The sequence below is a fragment of the Miniopterus schreibersii genome, assembly GCF_964146895.1.
Source record: "Miniopterus schreibersii genome assembly, chromosome: 5".
Taxonomy (NCBI): Eukaryota; Metazoa; Chordata; class Mammalia; order Chiroptera; family Miniopteridae; genus Miniopterus; species Miniopterus schreibersii.
Genome location: NC_138106.1, coordinates 260,295 through 278,333, shown reverse-complemented (window position 1 = coordinate 278,333; position 18,039 = coordinate 260,295). Strand labels below are relative to the sequence as shown.

Here is an 18,039-nt window from a genome sequence, read left to right as displayed (position 1 = left end):
TGACTACTCAGCCTGCGATCTCTCAACGAAAACCACCCACCATCTCGCTTCTGTGTGGAATCTAAGGAACAAAATAAACTGACCAACAAAATAGGTCCAGAGGCCTGGAAGCAGGGAGCAGACTGAGGGACCTCGGAGGGAAGGGGGGGTTAGCTAAAGGGCTTACGTGCATCTGTGCGTAACCCCTGACGCAGGCAGTGGGGGTGAAGGCCGGGGGGGCGCGAGGTGGGGGGCAAAGCGGGGAGAAGGGGCCGAACGTAATACTCTCAACAGTAAAATAATTTTTAAAAAAACAAAACATTCGCCACCAAATGAAAATGGAAGTAAACATAATTAGGCCCGTGACCGAGTCATGTTCCCCACAAAGCTTGTATTTCGTGTCCTTCACTCTATCGGACTTGGGGTCCGTGTACTTATGAAGAGGGAGCCCCTGCCTATCGAATGTGAAATTCTCTAGGGGAAACGGAACCCTTTGGGGACAACGACACAGTGCGTACGGGCTTTTGGGTTATTTTTAAACACTTTACAGGAGCTGTAGTAACTCAAATAGAAGAAAATGTTGGCATTGTTTTTAATTTAAACACTTTGCTGGAGGAAACCTCACACGGCTAAAAACTGTTGGCATAATGTGTGCATACTTGGACGGTTACACATGGAAACGTAAATAAAATATCAGAACAGATTAGAATATGAAGCCACATTTAATTAAAATTTCCGAATAATCCATATTCATTAAATCATTTCTGCCCTTTGGTGTCGGCAGCTCCCTCCAGACACCGACGCCCTTGGAGGGCTTATTTAAAAAACAATAACTTAGCTTTCTGTTTCGCGCTGGAATAAAATGCTATTAATTGTTCAGTTTTGCATCAACCACGACTTGGAACTTAGGCAAGGAAGTATTTTGCCTTCATGAATTTCTCACGGAAGCGTTTAGAGATTGTTCCAGAGGCGGCGTCTGCACAAACCCTGGGCCAAGTCGGAAATAAGGTGCTTCTGTTGGTGGTTCTCAGTGAGGCAGGCGAGTGGGGGCCAGAGGCGGTGACACGGACACCAATCTGTTTGCACAATAGCAGAGAATTACAAATATTCAATTCATGTTTTTTAAAAATCCCGCCGTGCGTGTGGGTGTGCATGTCTCAGAAATGGGTGTTTCCCCCTGGCCGCTGGCCCCTGGACTCAGAGGCGGCTACTACACATGCGTGTTTTCCGTAAGTTTACACCAGTGTCAGTCGTCATTGGCCCCAAGAGCTCAGATGCTGCCCAGGGCCCCTGTTGGCGCCGTCAGCGCCCTGGCGTCCCTGTGACCAGGCTGATGTTGGAATCGCCGCTCAGGGAGGTGAGCGCAGGAGCGGAGACGCAGAGCCGGGCGTCCGCGTTCGGGGCATTTACTAAGTTCCCTGGATGCCCCTGAGCACCGGGAGCGACCAGCCTGCCTCCCCCTCGGGACAGAGACTTCCACACATAGTGGGACCACAGGTGTTAGGAGATGGGCCATCTAGCTGTTCAGGAGAAGTCAGGCCAGTGCTTGAATCAAGCAGAAGGTGACAGACGACAGGCTTGCTGACGGGCCAGCCCAGCTGCACCGAGAGGTTGCTGAAGCCCCGGCAGGCAGGAGCCCGGCCCTATGGGGGTGAAACTCAGCTGAGCTTTTTCTAGTAAATCAGAGTCTTAGGACTTGAGAAGACAATCTCCGCCGTCCGTGTGACACTCACTGCACTGGGCAGGCGGACAGGGACCTATGAAGCTGTAAATAAAATAAAATCTCACAGAAACTTTGGGCCGGCTGGTTCGGGGAGAAAAGCCTGGCTATGGCGTCGAGTGTGACTTCAGAGGCTCCAAGTTGGAGGCTGTTGGTCCCGGTCCCCTGGGGCTGGGACGATGGAATCCTCACCCCGCAAGCTGAAGTCGTCCAAGATGCAGGCAGCCTCCCCCACCCTCTCCTTGTCTCCTAGAATCAGAGAAAGGGGAGTGCGTGACCCTGAAAACTTAGTTGTCTCTTTTCCAAGCCCAGTTGGAGCTCCGGCCGGTTCAGAGCAGCAGTTGTGACCTAAACGGCTGTAATCAGGGGTCGGGACACCCATACGTGACCCACGTCCTTTCGAAAGTAATTCCCAGCCGTTTGCAGAATGAAACGGCAGATCCATTGCTTCTTTTATGATAAATTAATAATCGAGAAATGAAAGAAAGGCTGTGGTTTTTAAAATGAACTCTGGTACGCGTCTCGTTTTTCTTCAAAACCCGCCTTTCGCGGGACCTCAGCTTGCTGTGCCCCGCGGGTGGCACGTGGCAGTGGCGAGGGCCTCTGGGAAAGAGGGGAAGACTGGTGTTGAGATTAGTTGTTTCCAAAGACGAAACACCTGGTACCTGGAGAAGCCACGTCCCCTTGCCGGGGACAGAGCAGTCGCTGGAGGGAAGTGTGGAGGGAAAGGGGCGATCGGAGAGGACAGCCAGCTGCAAGGCGGGCCCATATTTAAGTGAAAAAAGTAACTAAAAACGCAGGTTTTGTGATAATAGCTCTTTCTGTAGGGGTTACCTTTATTTTGAAATTATATATCTGCTCAAGGAAAAACTGTTTTGTCATCCAATCATACATCGAGGCTCTAGGGCACTTGCTTTTACATGGTAATTGTGTGTTTCATTTCCCCGGAGTTTCGTGCTGGGAGGGATGTTAGATTCCGGTTGAACCTGGGATGTTAAGTGATTTAATATGTATACATTTTGCATATAAATTTAACATCTGTCAAAACGGTAATTGATTAGCCTCTGAATTACAGAAACTATAATTTAATATTTTATAATTTAGATTAAATACTGATTGTCAGGCATCCTATTTTGACAACTAATTTTAAAGTATATTATTTCTTGAATATTATTTTTTTGCATTAAAGATTTTTCTACTAAGACTGAACATTTAAAAATGTTATAAAGATATTACTGATGGATGCTTTCAAACTTAATTTTAGACTCTTCGGTCCTCGGGCCGATGCTCTAACCACTGAGCAAAACTGGCTAAGGCGTGAGCGTGTGTTCTAAGTTTTCATACTATTTTCTTTCATTCAGTCTTAGAGAAAAAGAATATTGGCCCAGTGTGTGAGCTAATAACAATTTCACAACATAAACTGCCTAGTGCCATGTAAGACATGGACCCCTTTCCTCCATTAATGACAAAATATACTTCGATCAGAACAAATAAGTCCTTCCTGCGTGACACAAACGGTGAGAGGTAATTAATGGGAGGATCTGTCCCCTCCTAGGGAGTCAGCCGCACACTCGGCTTCCTGTCGAGGACACAGCTGTCCCTGTGCTGACACGTCCTGGAGGCGAACAGCCACCCGTGAGGCAAGGACAGCAGGGAGCAGCGATGGGCCCTCGGGACACCGGGCCAGCTGGGCGAAGGCTCTGGCACAGACCGACTTCCCCTGGCTGTCGGTGACCGTAAAAGCGTCCCCATGACACGAGCATTTTACCAAATCCCGGGGAGCTGCAGGGCCAGGAAGAGAGGTGGGAACAAGACAGAAGACAAGTTCTGGAGTATAAAGCAGGTTCTCGGGCGCTCTTAGAACAAGTGCCTGTAAAAATAACTCCTTTGTTTTCCTAAACAACAGAGAATCTTTGCTTTCACCGCAGGTGTGTGGGCCTTTCCAGGTGACCAGCTGGAGACCTGGGCGTGTGCTCTGTCGGTGGGGGTTTCGCTCTTTCTCTCTCCCCGACACTTAGTTTCACATTTAATGCATTTCTGGTAAAACACGGGTCTGTGCACTGAAGATATTCGGTGTGAATGCAGAAGCATAAAAACATGGAAACCACTTTTTAAAAAATTCCCTTTTAAAAGCGGAAATAAACTCCATCATGTCTGCACGAGTGGTTCCGGTTTCATTTACGGGACTCGCGCATCCGAAGATTTGGCAGAATTAGGTAAACTGCCCGTCAGAGTTTTCCTAACTCGTTTGCTTTTATTCGAGGGCATATGGTGAGATTCTCTGCTGGACCGAATACCATGACGTTAATTTTGGCATATTGCTGTAAATGAGGCGAGGGTCCCCTTGTAATTAAATATTTGCAACGCCACCCAGAGCTCTCCGCGGGACTGTTTCCTCCACGGCCGAGGGCGGACGCGATGCCAGCCCATTTCCTGGTGATGGGCGAGTGAAGAAGATATATAAGGATCCAAGAATTTGTCAATGAAACAACAGCAATCGATGTTCCACCTGTGGAAACACGTGAAACCCCTAATGAGATTCTGCACGAGAAAAGGAACTGTTGGATGAGTTAAAATATGACAGTTTAATAAAAACGCTCAGGTTCCAGCAGATCGTTCAGCCGCGAGCTCTGAAAACTGCCGGTGTGACGCGGACGCGTCAGAAAGGCCCTGCCGCCCCCGGGGATGCGTGTCTGTCGGGAGGGCTGCCGCCTGCTCACATTCAAATAACCTAATTTCACCAATATGACTTTAAAACGGCTCTGGAATTCCAAGGACGGAAAAGGAAGGGCTCTTGTCCCCTTACATCCATTTTAAAAAATATATTTGCTGGGTGATCTGATGCCTACCTTTTAGTCCTGCCCCAATTTTACTCACCACGGGACACAAAACAGATCAGTACTCCAATAAAACGTGCATGGGCCGGCCGAGCACCGAATACCAAGGGATCTGGTCAACACGTTAAAAATACGGCCCCTGATTTCCAGCCGTGGCCAGAGATGGTCATTCACGGGGCAGACGGGCAGCCCGAGGGCCGGGGAGCTGGCTTTTAGAGCTTCCTGCCTAAAATGTGCACGGGCCTCTGTCGCCCCCTATTCCCTTGGCTTCCTAAAAGAGATGCGCACACACACGCACACACGCACACACACACACACACACGCACACACACGCACGCACACACACACGCACACACACACACGCGCGCACACGCACGCACACATGCGCACGCGCACACGCACACATGCACACGCACACACACGCGCACACACATGCACACGCACACACGCACGCACACATGCACACGCACACACACACATGCACACACGTGCACACGCACGCACACATGCGCACACGCACACGCACACATGCACATGCACACACGCACACACACGCACACACAGGCACACACACACGCACACAGGCACACACACGCACACACAGGCACACACACGCGCGCGCACACACACGCACACGTGCGCGCACACACATGCACACGCACACACACACACGCACACACACACACGCACACACACGTGCACACGCACCCGAGGGTGAGGCGTGAGGACCAGAAGGGAGGCGTCGCTGATAAAACAAGAACTCGGAGCCCCACCGAGAGCAGGTCGCAGGCCTGCGCCTGCCCAGCGCCCAGCGTCTCGAGCTCCGGCCGTGTTCTGATGTGTCCACCCCGCTGAACCCCTGAGCCGCCCGTGCGGGGTCAGACACCCCCAGGTACCCCACCCGGGCGGTGTCGGGGGGCTGGCTTCCCGGGACCCAGTGAACTGGGTGTTTCCAGGAGCAGGGGTTTGGAGGGAAATCAGTGCAGTATGAACAGTTTCCCTCGCGGGGACAGAGGTGGGTGTGCGCACCGAGCGAGTCCCGCCGGGAGCTGAGAACACGTCCCGTGTTCCAGGCGGCGACCGCGCTGCCCACAGGAGAGCTCAGGGCCCCTGCTTGCTCGCTGCACGAGGCCATTTCATCTCCCGAGCTGGGGCAGAAACGCTCCTGTGACCCCCAACTAGGGCACCTGCCGTTCGGAATTAAATCTGGAGTCGTCGTTAATGGAATAGCCGAGGGTTTAAACGAGTACAGGAGAGGAGAGGCTGAAAAAGACTAAAGAATTGGTCAGTTCCGAGGCGGGGTGTGGCTGCCGGAGGAAGACACAGGAGCCCAGGTGCTGCAGGCGCCCTGGCTCCCTCACCCCGGGTGCCCTTGTCCTGCGGCGCTTGGCTGGGCCCCCCACCTCCGCCCTCCCCGTGGCTTCATTCCGCCCGGTGTTTCCCCTCCAATACTTTGGCTGAATGCTCAGATTTATTGGCAGAAATGCAAAGTGAGCGCTTCGAGGCATCATCCAGTAAAATCCCATTTAAACAGCCAGCGGCCGACCTCCGCGTCCTCTGGGAAACCCGCCTGCGGTGTCTCTGTGCTTCGGGCGGAAACGCTGGAGCCTCTGGAATTAGAGCCAGTTCTGCCCAGACCTCGCTGAGGCCCCGGGAGAGGGCTGGCCGGCCGTTTCCAAGGGGACAGATGAAATTGTCAACATCGGTGACCTTTACGTGGACCCATCGTAAAATGAGAACACGGAGTCTGAACACACGGGTCCACTGAAAGGCCCCACGTGTCCTTACGTGGGCGACACAGGCTTTGTGACCAACACACCCAGCATTAAGGTCTTCAGGAAACATTTCCTTCCATAAAAATGTCCATTTAATAAACATTTCAACTAATTTATAAAATATATCCTTAAGGCTAATAACATTAGCTTTCAGATGTTATCTGATTTTTATGGCTTTTTCTGAGGAGAAAAAACACCACGATGTCCATTTCCCAGATGAAGAAACCGAGGTCCAGCGGAAAATCTACGGTCGGCAATTGAGGGTTGAAGCTCTGGGTGAAACCACCCCCAACGCTGAGCCTGAGCGGACGCCGGGCCACGTCTGCAGACGCCAGTCGGGAACAGGCACCTCTGACTCGCCTGCTCGCCGCCGATTTGACTTCGGGCCGTAGGTGGAGTGAAGCCGCGTGGACGGTGTTTTTGCTTCGATAAAACTTAAAGTGTGAACCGTCAACATCCAAATGAGCTGTTTGCAGCGACTTTTACTTGCTTTCTGGGTCCGTAGACGTCAGCCCATCGCCGACTCGCGGCCGGGGGTGAAAGGGATCCACTTTCTCCCTGCGGAACCTCCCTCCTGACGCCAGTGTGACCTTCCTCCAGCTCCCTTCCCTCGGCCCCTTTTCCGAGGAACCGGCCCTGAACCCATCTCTTCCAAGGCGTCTCCGATTTTTGGTGACTGTCAGACCCACCCTCAGCGGTGTGACGTTCTGGGGGCGCCCGCTCCTCTCAGAAAGCTGGACGGCGAGTGCAGGTTGCCCGAGTCATTAGACGACTTGGGGTCCAGTGAGGAAAGAAATCGTTGTTTTGGTTTTGAAACATTTGTTCATAAGACTATAAGTTTAAACTATAATGAGTTTAAATAATGGGGTTTTTACACAACCATTAAGTGGCATATTAGAAGATGTTTAATGATACCAAAAAAAGATCACAATGTAGTTTGAAAAATAAATTACATAAAATTATATGTAGAATTTAATAATGTTTTGAAGACATATGTCCGAAAGAATTACTCCAAAACATTAAGCAAGGTTATCTCTTGGTGAAGGGATATTGGGGGGGTTTCAATTTGGGCTGAATGCCAAAACTAATATTATTTCACCAATATTAACACTGAACCCACACGTTAAAGCTGCACTTTGAAGCTGCGTGCTTTGACTCCACTTTAGAAGGGGTGTGTGTGCGACACATGATTGGATAGAAAGCGCTTTGGCTTGTTAATATCAGATAAATTCTGCATCATCTCTAACTCTGAGGAAAAGGCAGGGAGCTCTAAAGAAACCCTAGAAGTGAATTAAGGAAGCGGACGAGTTAATTATTGTGGAATTCAGGTTCTGTTTATTTGATAAAATGCGGTTTATCGGTTGCCTTTCCTCTGTTCACGTGAAGCCGATGGGTCTCACTCGGTCCTGCCCTGGCCGGTGTGATGGTCACAACAGGCTTGTCTCTGTCCCCCTGACGGGCACAAAGCCTTTCTCCCAAATTCCCCGATTTGACGAGTAAATAATGAGCCTCCTTCCACCAAACCAGCTGCCTCTGACCGGCGGCCGATCTCCATGGAAACTCCAGGTCCAAGATGCCGTAGGGAGGCGCTGGGGTGTGAAGTCTGAAAATCAGGACCCTCCCTGGCTGTGCCCGTGGGAGGCACGCGAGACCCCCGCTTACTGCTCTGCGGGGCTCTCACAGAAGCTGCTGTTTTATTTTGAAGTTCTCGGGGTTTTGTCTCCTGGCTGCTGGTTTTTATGCTAAAATTATGGCTCTGTGGTGGGTTCTGAGGCGTACTTTATGCACCGTCATAATTACAGGCTATTACAGTTCATTCTCCGCATCTGGATGGCTTTATGGGCATTTAAATGAAGTTTCTGACAATGAAACCGCGGCGCTGAGCGTTCCACACTCCGAGACCCTGGGGTGCAGCCTCCGCGTTCCTGCTGTAAACCGCGCGGGGAGGGGTGCGCTGAAACCCGCGGCGGCCCCACTCCGAGCTCCACACCACCCGACGCTGGTCAGCCCATCTGCATTCCAAGAACTTACAGGCGTCTGCCTCAGGGGCCACCAAAGCATCTAAGAGGAAAGTGCCCCAGGTGACGGTCAGTTCTCTCTGCCAAGGAAGACACCGAGGATGGAGAGCGGGACACACAGCGAGCGCCTCCGCCTTTTCCCAGAAGCGCAGCCTCGCCCTGTGGCCCGCTCCTGTGTGTGCACCTTAGCAACGACCCCTCGCAGGGGCCGGGGCTTCCTCACAGCGTCGATGGGCACCTGGCCTCTTATGTCCCATCGAATGGCCGTGGCGAGAGTCACCGGGCCCCCGTCTCGGGCAGGTGGCTGAGCCCTCGGCCAGGACGCGCCGGGTGAGTAGACTCTCGGAGAAGGTCTCGGTAACAACTGCAAACGTCCCCGGCGTCAGGGCGCCTGAGACAGCGGCCAAGGTCTCAGTAGTTCTGAAAAGGAACGTCCCACTGAATCCGATGAAGAGTCGTGTAAGTGTGCAAACAGGCGGAATACTAAATGCCGAATTTCCACTCTCAGCGACCGTCAGGAAAACGGGAAGGAAACCCCACTGAGACAAAAGCGCAGGAGGCAGACAGGTGCGCCCCCAACTCGGCGAGAGGACGTGAGGAGCCCTCGCTCAGCCCCGCAGGCCGGTCCCCAGGCCCTCTGAGCGGGAACCGGAGCCCGCCTGGTCTTCCATCCGACTGTCCCCGCCACCGCGAAAGGGTCCATCCCACCAGCGAGCGCCGGGCATTGTCAGATCGTTACTGAGGAAAGGCGGCCTCCCGAAAAATAACGTATTCTTTACAAGACGTCAACACTGTCATAAGACCTCTGCAGAACCTGGGTGTAGAACCCGGCTTCCTCTACGGGGCGCCCGGCGTTTGCGTGATTTAACACGCCCGGCGCTGTCTGCCTTCACCCCGAGGACAGGGACTTCCAGGTATGCCAGCAGCGCCCCGGATGAAGCGGGTCCTGCCCGGCTGATAACTGCCCACGAGGCTCAAGTCCCAGACGCCCGACCTGCTCAATCCTGCAACACAGAGAGGACCAGGGCCAGAGAGGCACTTTCACGGGTAATTATTACAATTACCATTTTCCACATCATAGAAATGAGCCAGCTGCGACGTCCTGGACCTCGCAGCACCGTCTGACTGATCCTGTGCTGGAGGAATTACCCGGTTAGTTGCCTGGCCGCCAGCACTGACGTGGTGGGTGAGGTGATGTTCACGCGAAAGCTGCCCTCTGCTGCGGGTGTAGCCCAGGCGGGTCGAGAATCGCTGATGTACCCCGGGACGGGCACACAGCCCTTAGACCAGGAGGCAGACCCGCTGGGCAGCTGTTCCCGCTCTTCATGTCGGCTCACGTGTGGGAAACAGAGAGCAAAGCCTGCGAATTAAACTCTGTTGTTCTAACGTCTGCTTGAGTTTATGCAGCAGTGACACTCTGAGGCAGGTGCTACAAAAGGGCAGCTTCTTTGCTTAGGGTGTTTGAATAAGCTTTAGAAAGTACAGACGGAGTAAAACAATGCTGTGGTTAGAAAAACAGAGACCGGTCATCCACTGTCCATCCCCAGAAATGCTTGTCGAGGCCGGTCCGCTGTTCCCTAGGCAAGAACCGCGAATGTGCTCAGAATCACACAGTGTTTGGAAGCTTACGCTCTAAAGTAGTGTTTCCACCCCGGCCGGTGTGGCTCAGTGGTTGGGGACCGTCCCATGAACCAGAGGTCACGGGTCCGCTTCCCCGTCAGGGCACAGGCCGGGTTGCAGGGGGCGTCCAGGAGGCAGCCGATCCATGTTTCGCTCGCACATCGGCGTTTCTCTCTCTCTCCCTCTCTCTTCCTCTCTTTCTAAAATCAATAAAGACATATTTTAAAATAGTGTTTCCCAGCGTCTCTGATAAGAATCAACCGGGGAGGTTATTAAAACCAATAAGAAATTTCTTCATTTCTCACTTGTAGATTGTGGGAACCTGTTTATCTGTTTTTGTGTTTCAATAAGTTTCCCTTCCCCAGGCCTGCTGATTTCAATCATCTCAGAAATATGAGAAAAATTATTCTAAAGCTACTGATAAGGAAAATAAAAGCCAGTAGCTTACCAAATCTGCAAAACACAATGAAACATTAAATGATAACATTTTTCTTTAAAACAAGAAATACTTGAAATAAATTTAATGGCTAAGATTCTATACTAGATGCCTCTATAATGAAGATAAAATTCCATTAGCTAATAATTCAAAGTATTTGTTGAATAACATATTAGCATTCTCAAATTTCAAAATTAAAGGCACGAATAGTTTATTTTATCATTTAAAGTGGAAAATATCCAAGTTATACATTTTTACAAGTAAACATGTAAAAATATCTTATTACCAATTAATTGATGTCACTTGAAGAAAATTCAAAATCGAGATAAAGACAAATTAAAAATCATCTACAATCCAATTTCCTAAAATTCACTGCTATCGACGTTTCATTGGCCATCTCCCTAGACACTACTAGTCATAGGATCCTGATTGTAAGTAGACGGTGTCCTCGTAATATGGGTGGGATGTGAAATCTAACAATGGTTATGGAGGCTTGTGTTTCGTTGCGGAAGCAGAGATCTCTCGTGCAGATGTTCCTGAGCCAAACGTGAATGTTCTGGGGGGCAGGGAGTAGCTGGACAACTGTCTGGAGAGCCCGCTGTGGGGGGCTCCACGATCTCATCCTCAGAGGCACCCCTGAAGCTCCGTGACCGGCTGTCCAGAGCCGCTGGAGTCTCAGTTTCCTCTGTGATCAGCTCCCTGGGTCATAGCTGCTCCCATGCCCTGGGGGGGGGGGGGCTCCGTGAACTTCAAAGGAACACGCCCAGCGCAATGCCTGATGGGAAGGAGCTGCACCCCCAGGCGTGCAGACCAGCACAGGGACGTGGGGTGCAAGGGTTCTTCTGAGTCGGAGATGGGCCGACGTCCCTCATGGACACTCATCTGCAAAGGAGGAGACATGTCCCTGGACTAATCGGCTCAAGGTCAGAGAAGCCGTATCTTACACGGGAAGTGAGACAGTGAAGTGACATAATTATCTGAGAAACAAGCGCACAGTTTCCAAAACACAGACCGTATTTGCATTTAATGGCATGACTGTGATTAATGGAGCTTGGGGATGGGGAAGCCGTAGTAGGGGTGCTATTTATTATCTGGATGAATAATTTTATTCACTACTTCTTTTAGATGTAGAAACATGACCAGGAGAAATCTAATTAGAAATCAGAGGGTCTAAATTGTAATAAAGTCTTGAGCAGCTCAGGTTTCTTTCCTACTTAAAAGCATTTTAGAAACAAGAAAGAATTCAGAGATGGCTTTCTACTATAATTAGCTTTTAACCTGTATTTATGAAATGGGCTCTGGCCTGTGTAATACATTATGTGAGCAAATCAAGATAAATAATCTTTTTCTTTAAAAGGGGGGAAGGGACCAGTCGCTCAGCAGTCTCGAAATGTGAGTTATGCCGACTGGTCCTTTGGGAAACATCTCTCTCCGTTCAAACCGGTCCCCTGGGAAACGGTGCATCTCACGGCTCGATAGCACGATGGGAGTTTTCTATTGTGCGGAGGCTGCTGTCGAGGGGACCGTGGACACGGAATCAAAGCTAAGATTCCTGACAGAGAGCGAGGGCCACGCCGGCGGAGGGAAAACTAAGCACCTCTGGGACCCACGCTCCCATCCTTCCCTCTTTGAGACGCGTGCGGTAGTTGAAGCCCGTGTGTTTTCGTTTCTCCTAGAAGAACACAGGCCTGATTTTACAAAAATTACACTCCTGCAAAGAAATGTAGATGCTGATGAACATGAAAGTACAAACTGTTCTCTAAGACTCAGAACAGAGACTTTTTTGATGGAAAATCCCAAAAGCTTCAGGGTCCTGCCTTGTCGATTGACTCCTGTTTTCAAAGCATAGATACGAATGGTTTGTTTCCGTGAGCTTTGAAAATTCTACACACTGTTCTGTCTGCCGCGAGATGACAGATACTCCATCCCAGCAGAAAGTGCCCCATTACTTCATTTTATTTATCGGTTTATTATTGACTTGTACTTGACAGGCAAGATCCTATAGTGTCAGGTGTACCTCACAGTGATTTGCTGTTTATGTGCATTTTGAAATGACCTTCATGATCCCTCTAGCTCCCACCTGCCGCTGTAAAATTATCCCAACATTATTGACTATTACTTATGCCGTCGTCAAGCCCCCAGGACTTACTGCTTTATAACCGGGAGTTTGTGCCTCTAAACCCCTCCCCCCGGTGTCGACCACTTTGGTTCTTGGGTCCGTGAGGCTGTTCCTGCTCTGTTTTGTCCGCGAGCTGTGGTTTTTTCAGTTCTACGGGCGAGTGAAGTGACACGGTCTTTGTCTTTCTGCGTCTGGCTTATTTCACTCAGCATGATTCCCTCCAGGTCCACCTGTGTTGTCACGAGGGGCGAGATTTCACTCTTTTTTATGGCTGAGTCGCATTCTGTGTCATGGATGTACCACAGCTTCATCTGTTCTTCTAGCACTGAGGTTGCTCTGGTTCTTACACAACACCACAGAGAGCAGAGGGGTGCCTGTAGAGTTTGAAGTCAGGGACTGTGATCCCTCCAGCTTAGTTCCTTATAAAGAGTGTGTTTGCTGTTAGGGGTCTTTTGTGGTTCCTTATAAATTTTAGGATTCTTTGTTCTAGTTCTTTGAAATATTACATTGGTATTTTTTTGGCATTGCATTGAATCTGTATTATGGACATTTTATGACATTTCCATCCATGAGCATGGTATATGCTCCCATTTACATCTGTCATCTTTAATTCCTTTCATCCATGTCCTACAGGGTGGGGCAAAAGTAGTTTACAGTTGTGCGTGTGCAAAACACAAGAATTTATTCTTCTATTATTATTTATTAATCACTGTATTGCTTCCCATATGAACACCTGTAAGTCTACTCTTGCCCACCCTGTATTATTTCGTGTACAGAGAGAGAGAGAGAGTCCAGCAGTCCCTGGCCCACTGGCCGATGCTCTCAGGTTAGTAAACAGGTTTCTTTTCTTCACATACGGTCCAGGCGCCCTCTGAACTGCTATTTCCACCTTGCCCAGGCGAGCAAGTCTGCGCCCACGCCCCTCAGCAATCCTCCCCGGTGATGAAGACCATCTCCATCACCATCACCATGTCCCCACCTCGCCTACCCTCCCCGCCTGGCCCCCTCTCACTTGCTGGGCAGAGCCCTTTAATCAGCCTCGGTTCTTCTCAGGGGAGATTTCCTGCATGTGGGAGCGCGTTCGAGGTGTCGGTGGAACGAGCTGGGTTCAGGGACCTCCCACGCTGCCACCGACCCATCAACTGACTCTTCCAACGGACCGAGGGAAAAATTACTCAAGTCCTGAGCAAATGAAGCCGAGAGACTACAAAATGCACCATCATTAGGAAACAATTCCATCTGGATAGAGCAAGAGCATTTCTATACCTTATAACCTAACTGTTGGCCCAAGGTGTGAACTTTGAACCCACTTCTTTATCTCCAAAATTGAATCTGTTTTGACATGAGCTGGAGTTTGGAGCAGAAGTAATAGAAATGTCCCTGTAAGTTCTGTACGTCATCATTTTTACAGAAACAGGCTTCACAATTTTTCTTTCCCAGAGTCCCCCTGCAGAAATGCACAGAGCGTGTGCGTGACGAGGGCTGAGATAAGACACCCTAGGGCTCCAGCTATAGAGTCTGGAGTAACGGGCATCTCTGGCCAAGCTCATGGGCTCCATCAGTGCTTCTCAGACTCCGACGACTCCCCACTTCAGGTCTAAGTGGTCAATCAACACACGCAATCAAGCTCTGCCGATTTCAAGTGCTCCTCACACCTGCACTTGCAGAGCTCTGTCTTGTGCATAATAAAGGCATCATTTAAGTACCGTTTCGCCAGGTGCAAGGCCCATGCCGTCCCTCTGAGCCACGATTGAGTCGGCCACCTGGGGATGAACCCGAGGGCCTGTCTCTCAGCGTCACGTTGTTAACTGACAGCCCCGCCTCTTGCCATCACTTTAAGCAGTGACACGAACAGCAGTTCTGGTTCCTGCTCCTGTAAGTTCTTAATACATTTCCCGAGACTGGGTGTGTTTACGTCGCTTTTCTTATCTGGGCGTTTGTGTTCTGGATACACACGAGCGCCTGTGTGTACTTTCACTCACTTCCCCCAGTTCTGTGCTTTTGGGGGTCAGTGGATAAGTGGTAGGAGAGGCTAGTTCCTATGTTCTTGTTCCTACTTCGCCAGAGATTAGGTGCTTTTGAGCAGGACCAAAGGGTCCCTGAAAGCACTCAAAACAAAAGAGCAAACAAAAAGGACGGTCCTTTGGATGTGCCCACGCAGTGGAAGGTGCACAGTAAGGCCGGGAATTGTGGGCCACCAGGGGCAGACGCTCTAATTCCGAAAACTCTCAGTGTCTGCGCCTCATGTTGACCCCCCCAGCTCTCCGCACGACCCCCTAGAGCCTAGAAAGTCTGCTTGTGAACACAAGAGCTGCGTCCTAAGGATAGAGCTCAAACTATGGTTAGGTCAACAGCAGCGCGATTCACGTGAAACCCCAGAAAATCGCTGTCGCCATGTTATCGTCAGGTGCACTCTCCACGGCACTAAACACTTGGACGACATTTGCCACGTGGGAGGTGCCGTACGGTCCAGCGGTGGCCTTGGAATCGCCAGCACGGGTGTGAAATCAGACCCGCTGATCAGGGGGCTGATGAGGCCGCCGTCACCCGGGGCTGGGGCCCGTTCCGAGCGGGCCAACCTGCAGTCTGCTGCGCCTCTTGTTTGAGTCATTTATATTCTGCTCTTTAAAGGACCCGCGTGGATTCTGTGACTAACTCTGTCCCCGCATCTCGTTGCTTCTGCAGGGGGCATCTTTGAAACCGTGGAGAGCGAGCCTGTGAACGTCGAAGAATTAGCATTCAAGTTCGCCGTCACCAGCATCAACCGCAATCGAACCCTGATGCCCAACACCACACTGACCTACGACGTCCAGAGGATTAACCTTTTCGACAGCTTCGAAGCCTCGCGGAGAGGTAACTGTCTCCACACTCTTAAGAGCTCCTTTGGTGATGTGTCTGCGACACAGGCCACCTTCGTTTCGCCACCGGCCCTTTTGCACAGGGACGTCTTTGCGTCGGCCCTGGTGTCACCCTCGGGTGCAGCTGAACTGCGCGAATGGAGGTGGCCCGGCTGTTTGGGGCCTTTCTGCTCAGCTCACCCTCCAGCGCCCGCCGGGCCGTGATTAACTGGTTCAGCCGTCGGTGGAGAATGTCAGGCGTGACCTGTTTTCCTTCCCACGGCTGAGATACCTCCACGAATTTGTGCAGTGCAGCCAAATAAAACCACGGGGAAGGTCAGCTGCACCAAGCGGGAGAAAATGCCCAGGGCCCACGTAACTGCCCCCTGAATTTCAGCAGGTCGCAAACTACTGGGTTTGCCCAACACCTTCCTGAGTTTTTTAACCCCTTTCCACAAGATCGTAGAAATAGGAAGATTATAAATCAGGTCGTACTCCAGAAGCTGGGATAATGTTAGATGTCAACTACACCTCCATTAGGAAGGTAAGAGTAGGAAATAAAAATGGAGTCACAGTGAAAGTCAAGCAAATCACTAAATCAGGATACTGGGGGTCAGAAAAGCTCACTGCACTCTCTGCAGGCCCCGGGTGTGGGAAGGAGATTCATCGTAAAAATAATTCATTAATTGAAGTTACAATAAAATTTTAAAAAGATGAAACCTGGGAGAGCAATTTGCTCGTTCCGTCCGCTTTGGCCTTTGGACAGAACAGTTCCTTGGCGGTAACCAGTTTACATGCAGACTGAGTTTTATCTCCTGGAAGGAGCCGTGGGAACTGTGGGCTTGTTTCCAGGCGCTTCGGAGAGGGTCTTCCAGACGTGGTCACACTGAGTACACCTGAAGCTGGGCCTCTACGGAGCGCTGTAGAGCCTGGACGCAGGGTGGGTGTGAAACAGGGTGCCCGCCGCCCAGGACGGGCCGGGCTCTTCCTCACGGAGGAACATTGCCCCCAACAAAACACCCAGCAAATGGCTACGACAAGCGCCATGTCCGCGCTGACTTCCCACATAGCACCCACCTGGCAGGGGTGTTCACCTGAGTCTTCCTAGAGCCTCTGTGTTCTTCACAAGCAAAACATGAGGCTTGTTTTCCTGGAAACGAGGGAAGGGAAGGGAAGGGAAGGGAAGGGAAGGGAAGGGAAGGGAAGGGAAGGGAAGGGAAGGGAAGGGAAGGGAAGGGAAGGGAAGGGAAGGGAAGGGAAGGGAAGGGGGAAGGGAAGGGGGAAGGGAAGGGGGAAGGGAAGGGGGAAGGGAAGGGGGAAGGGAAGGGGGAAGGGAAGGGAAGGTAAGGGGGCCTGACAGGACCTTCTTTCTGTCCGTGGCACGGCCTTCGTGAAGAGCATACGCTACTTTAAAGACGGGTAGAGCTGCAGACACTGTAGGCCAGGGGTGTTCTATGAACAGATAGTAGGACTTCATATTTATGCAGCGTTTTCAGGTTTGCGAGGATCCTCCCATAAACTGTCTCCGTGGGCTCGGCCTCTAACTCCCTCTGTGACTCCCTGTCCCTGTGTGAGACACACCCAGCTATGTGCACACAAGCATTGTTGAGTAGACACCTCAGAAAGCCAACCAGCCACATTTAAAAATGGTGCTTCAACCCACATGAAATTGAAAGCTTTCTTTGTGATCGGAAGCACCTGCCAGTACTTATAAATTAAACACCCCCAAAGCTTCTTAAAACTAGTAATTTGCTGGCAAAAAGCATTCCCAGAGCTAAATATTAGCAGGAACCTCAATCCATCACTCACACGAGACAAAACAACAGCCCATATTCTCTTATGCTCTCGTTCTATTTTGCTAACCAGAGAAAACACCTCCGGAATAACGAGCTTCTGAGGACAGTGGCCATTTACACCTGCAGCTTAGTGCAGAAAATGACCCGTCTGCACGGCTCAGGTGGCCGGTCAGCGCCCAGGGGCAGGAAGTCCCCTCGTGAGGGACTGACCATCAGCGTCACTGCCCCAGGGATATTTGGAAGACGGCTCTCAGATTGTGTTCATGAATTTTTCTGTCTGAATCTAGTTGATTCTGACTAAGCCATATAGTTTCCTCCTTACTTTTATTTGTACAGTGACATTATCAAAAATATTAACACAATTTTCTTTATAAATTCTGCTATAATTTCAGATACTCAATTATCTCTCCACAGTTTCAAATTCCTTTAGACCAGCATTAAAGTATAAATTTGAAATGCTTTTAAATGTATATTTAATGCCAGCATAAATTTATATTAGCATAAAATGAGTAGGCACTATTTTGCATGGTTATAGAAGATACTCTTTCCTAACCTTTCTGGAAGGGAATCTGATTCATTTATATCAAGTAACTTAAAACTGTCAATACCCTTTCATTACAGTTGGGTATCTACTCTAAGAAAGTGATATAAAATTCAGATGAAAATATAAGAACAAAATAACTACTGTATTATTACTTGTAATAGCCAAAGATTAGGAGCAGCTTCAATATTTGGTATCATAGGACTAGTTAAATAAATGACACAGTCGTGAAATGGGCTGTTCTGCAAACACTAGAAATATACACCTGAAGAATTCGTAATCACGTGGGGAAAAGGCATGTGTGGTGTTCAGATCAGTGTTAAATAAAGAAATCAGTGCACCAAACTGTATCTGTATAATG

General features: G+C 50.2%; 1 protein-coding gene across 2 annotated transcripts in view; it reads left to right on the top strand.

Annotated features, from left to right (window-relative positions):
* GRIK1 (glutamate ionotropic receptor kainate type subunit 1) overlaps positions 1–18,039 on the top strand; it is a gene marked incomplete at its 3' end in the record, with an annotated part of 189,967 nt that overhangs the window by 82,259 nt on the left and 89,669 nt on the right. For both annotated transcript variants that reach the window (XM_081138307.1, XM_081138306.1), the window contains exon 2: positions 15,190–15,357. In XM_081138307.1, coding sequence (XP_080994433.1) covers positions 15,285–15,357 — 73 coding nt within the window. In that variant the 5' untranslated portion in view covers positions 15,190–15,284. The remainder of the gene's footprint in view (positions 1–15,189; positions 15,358–18,039) is intronic.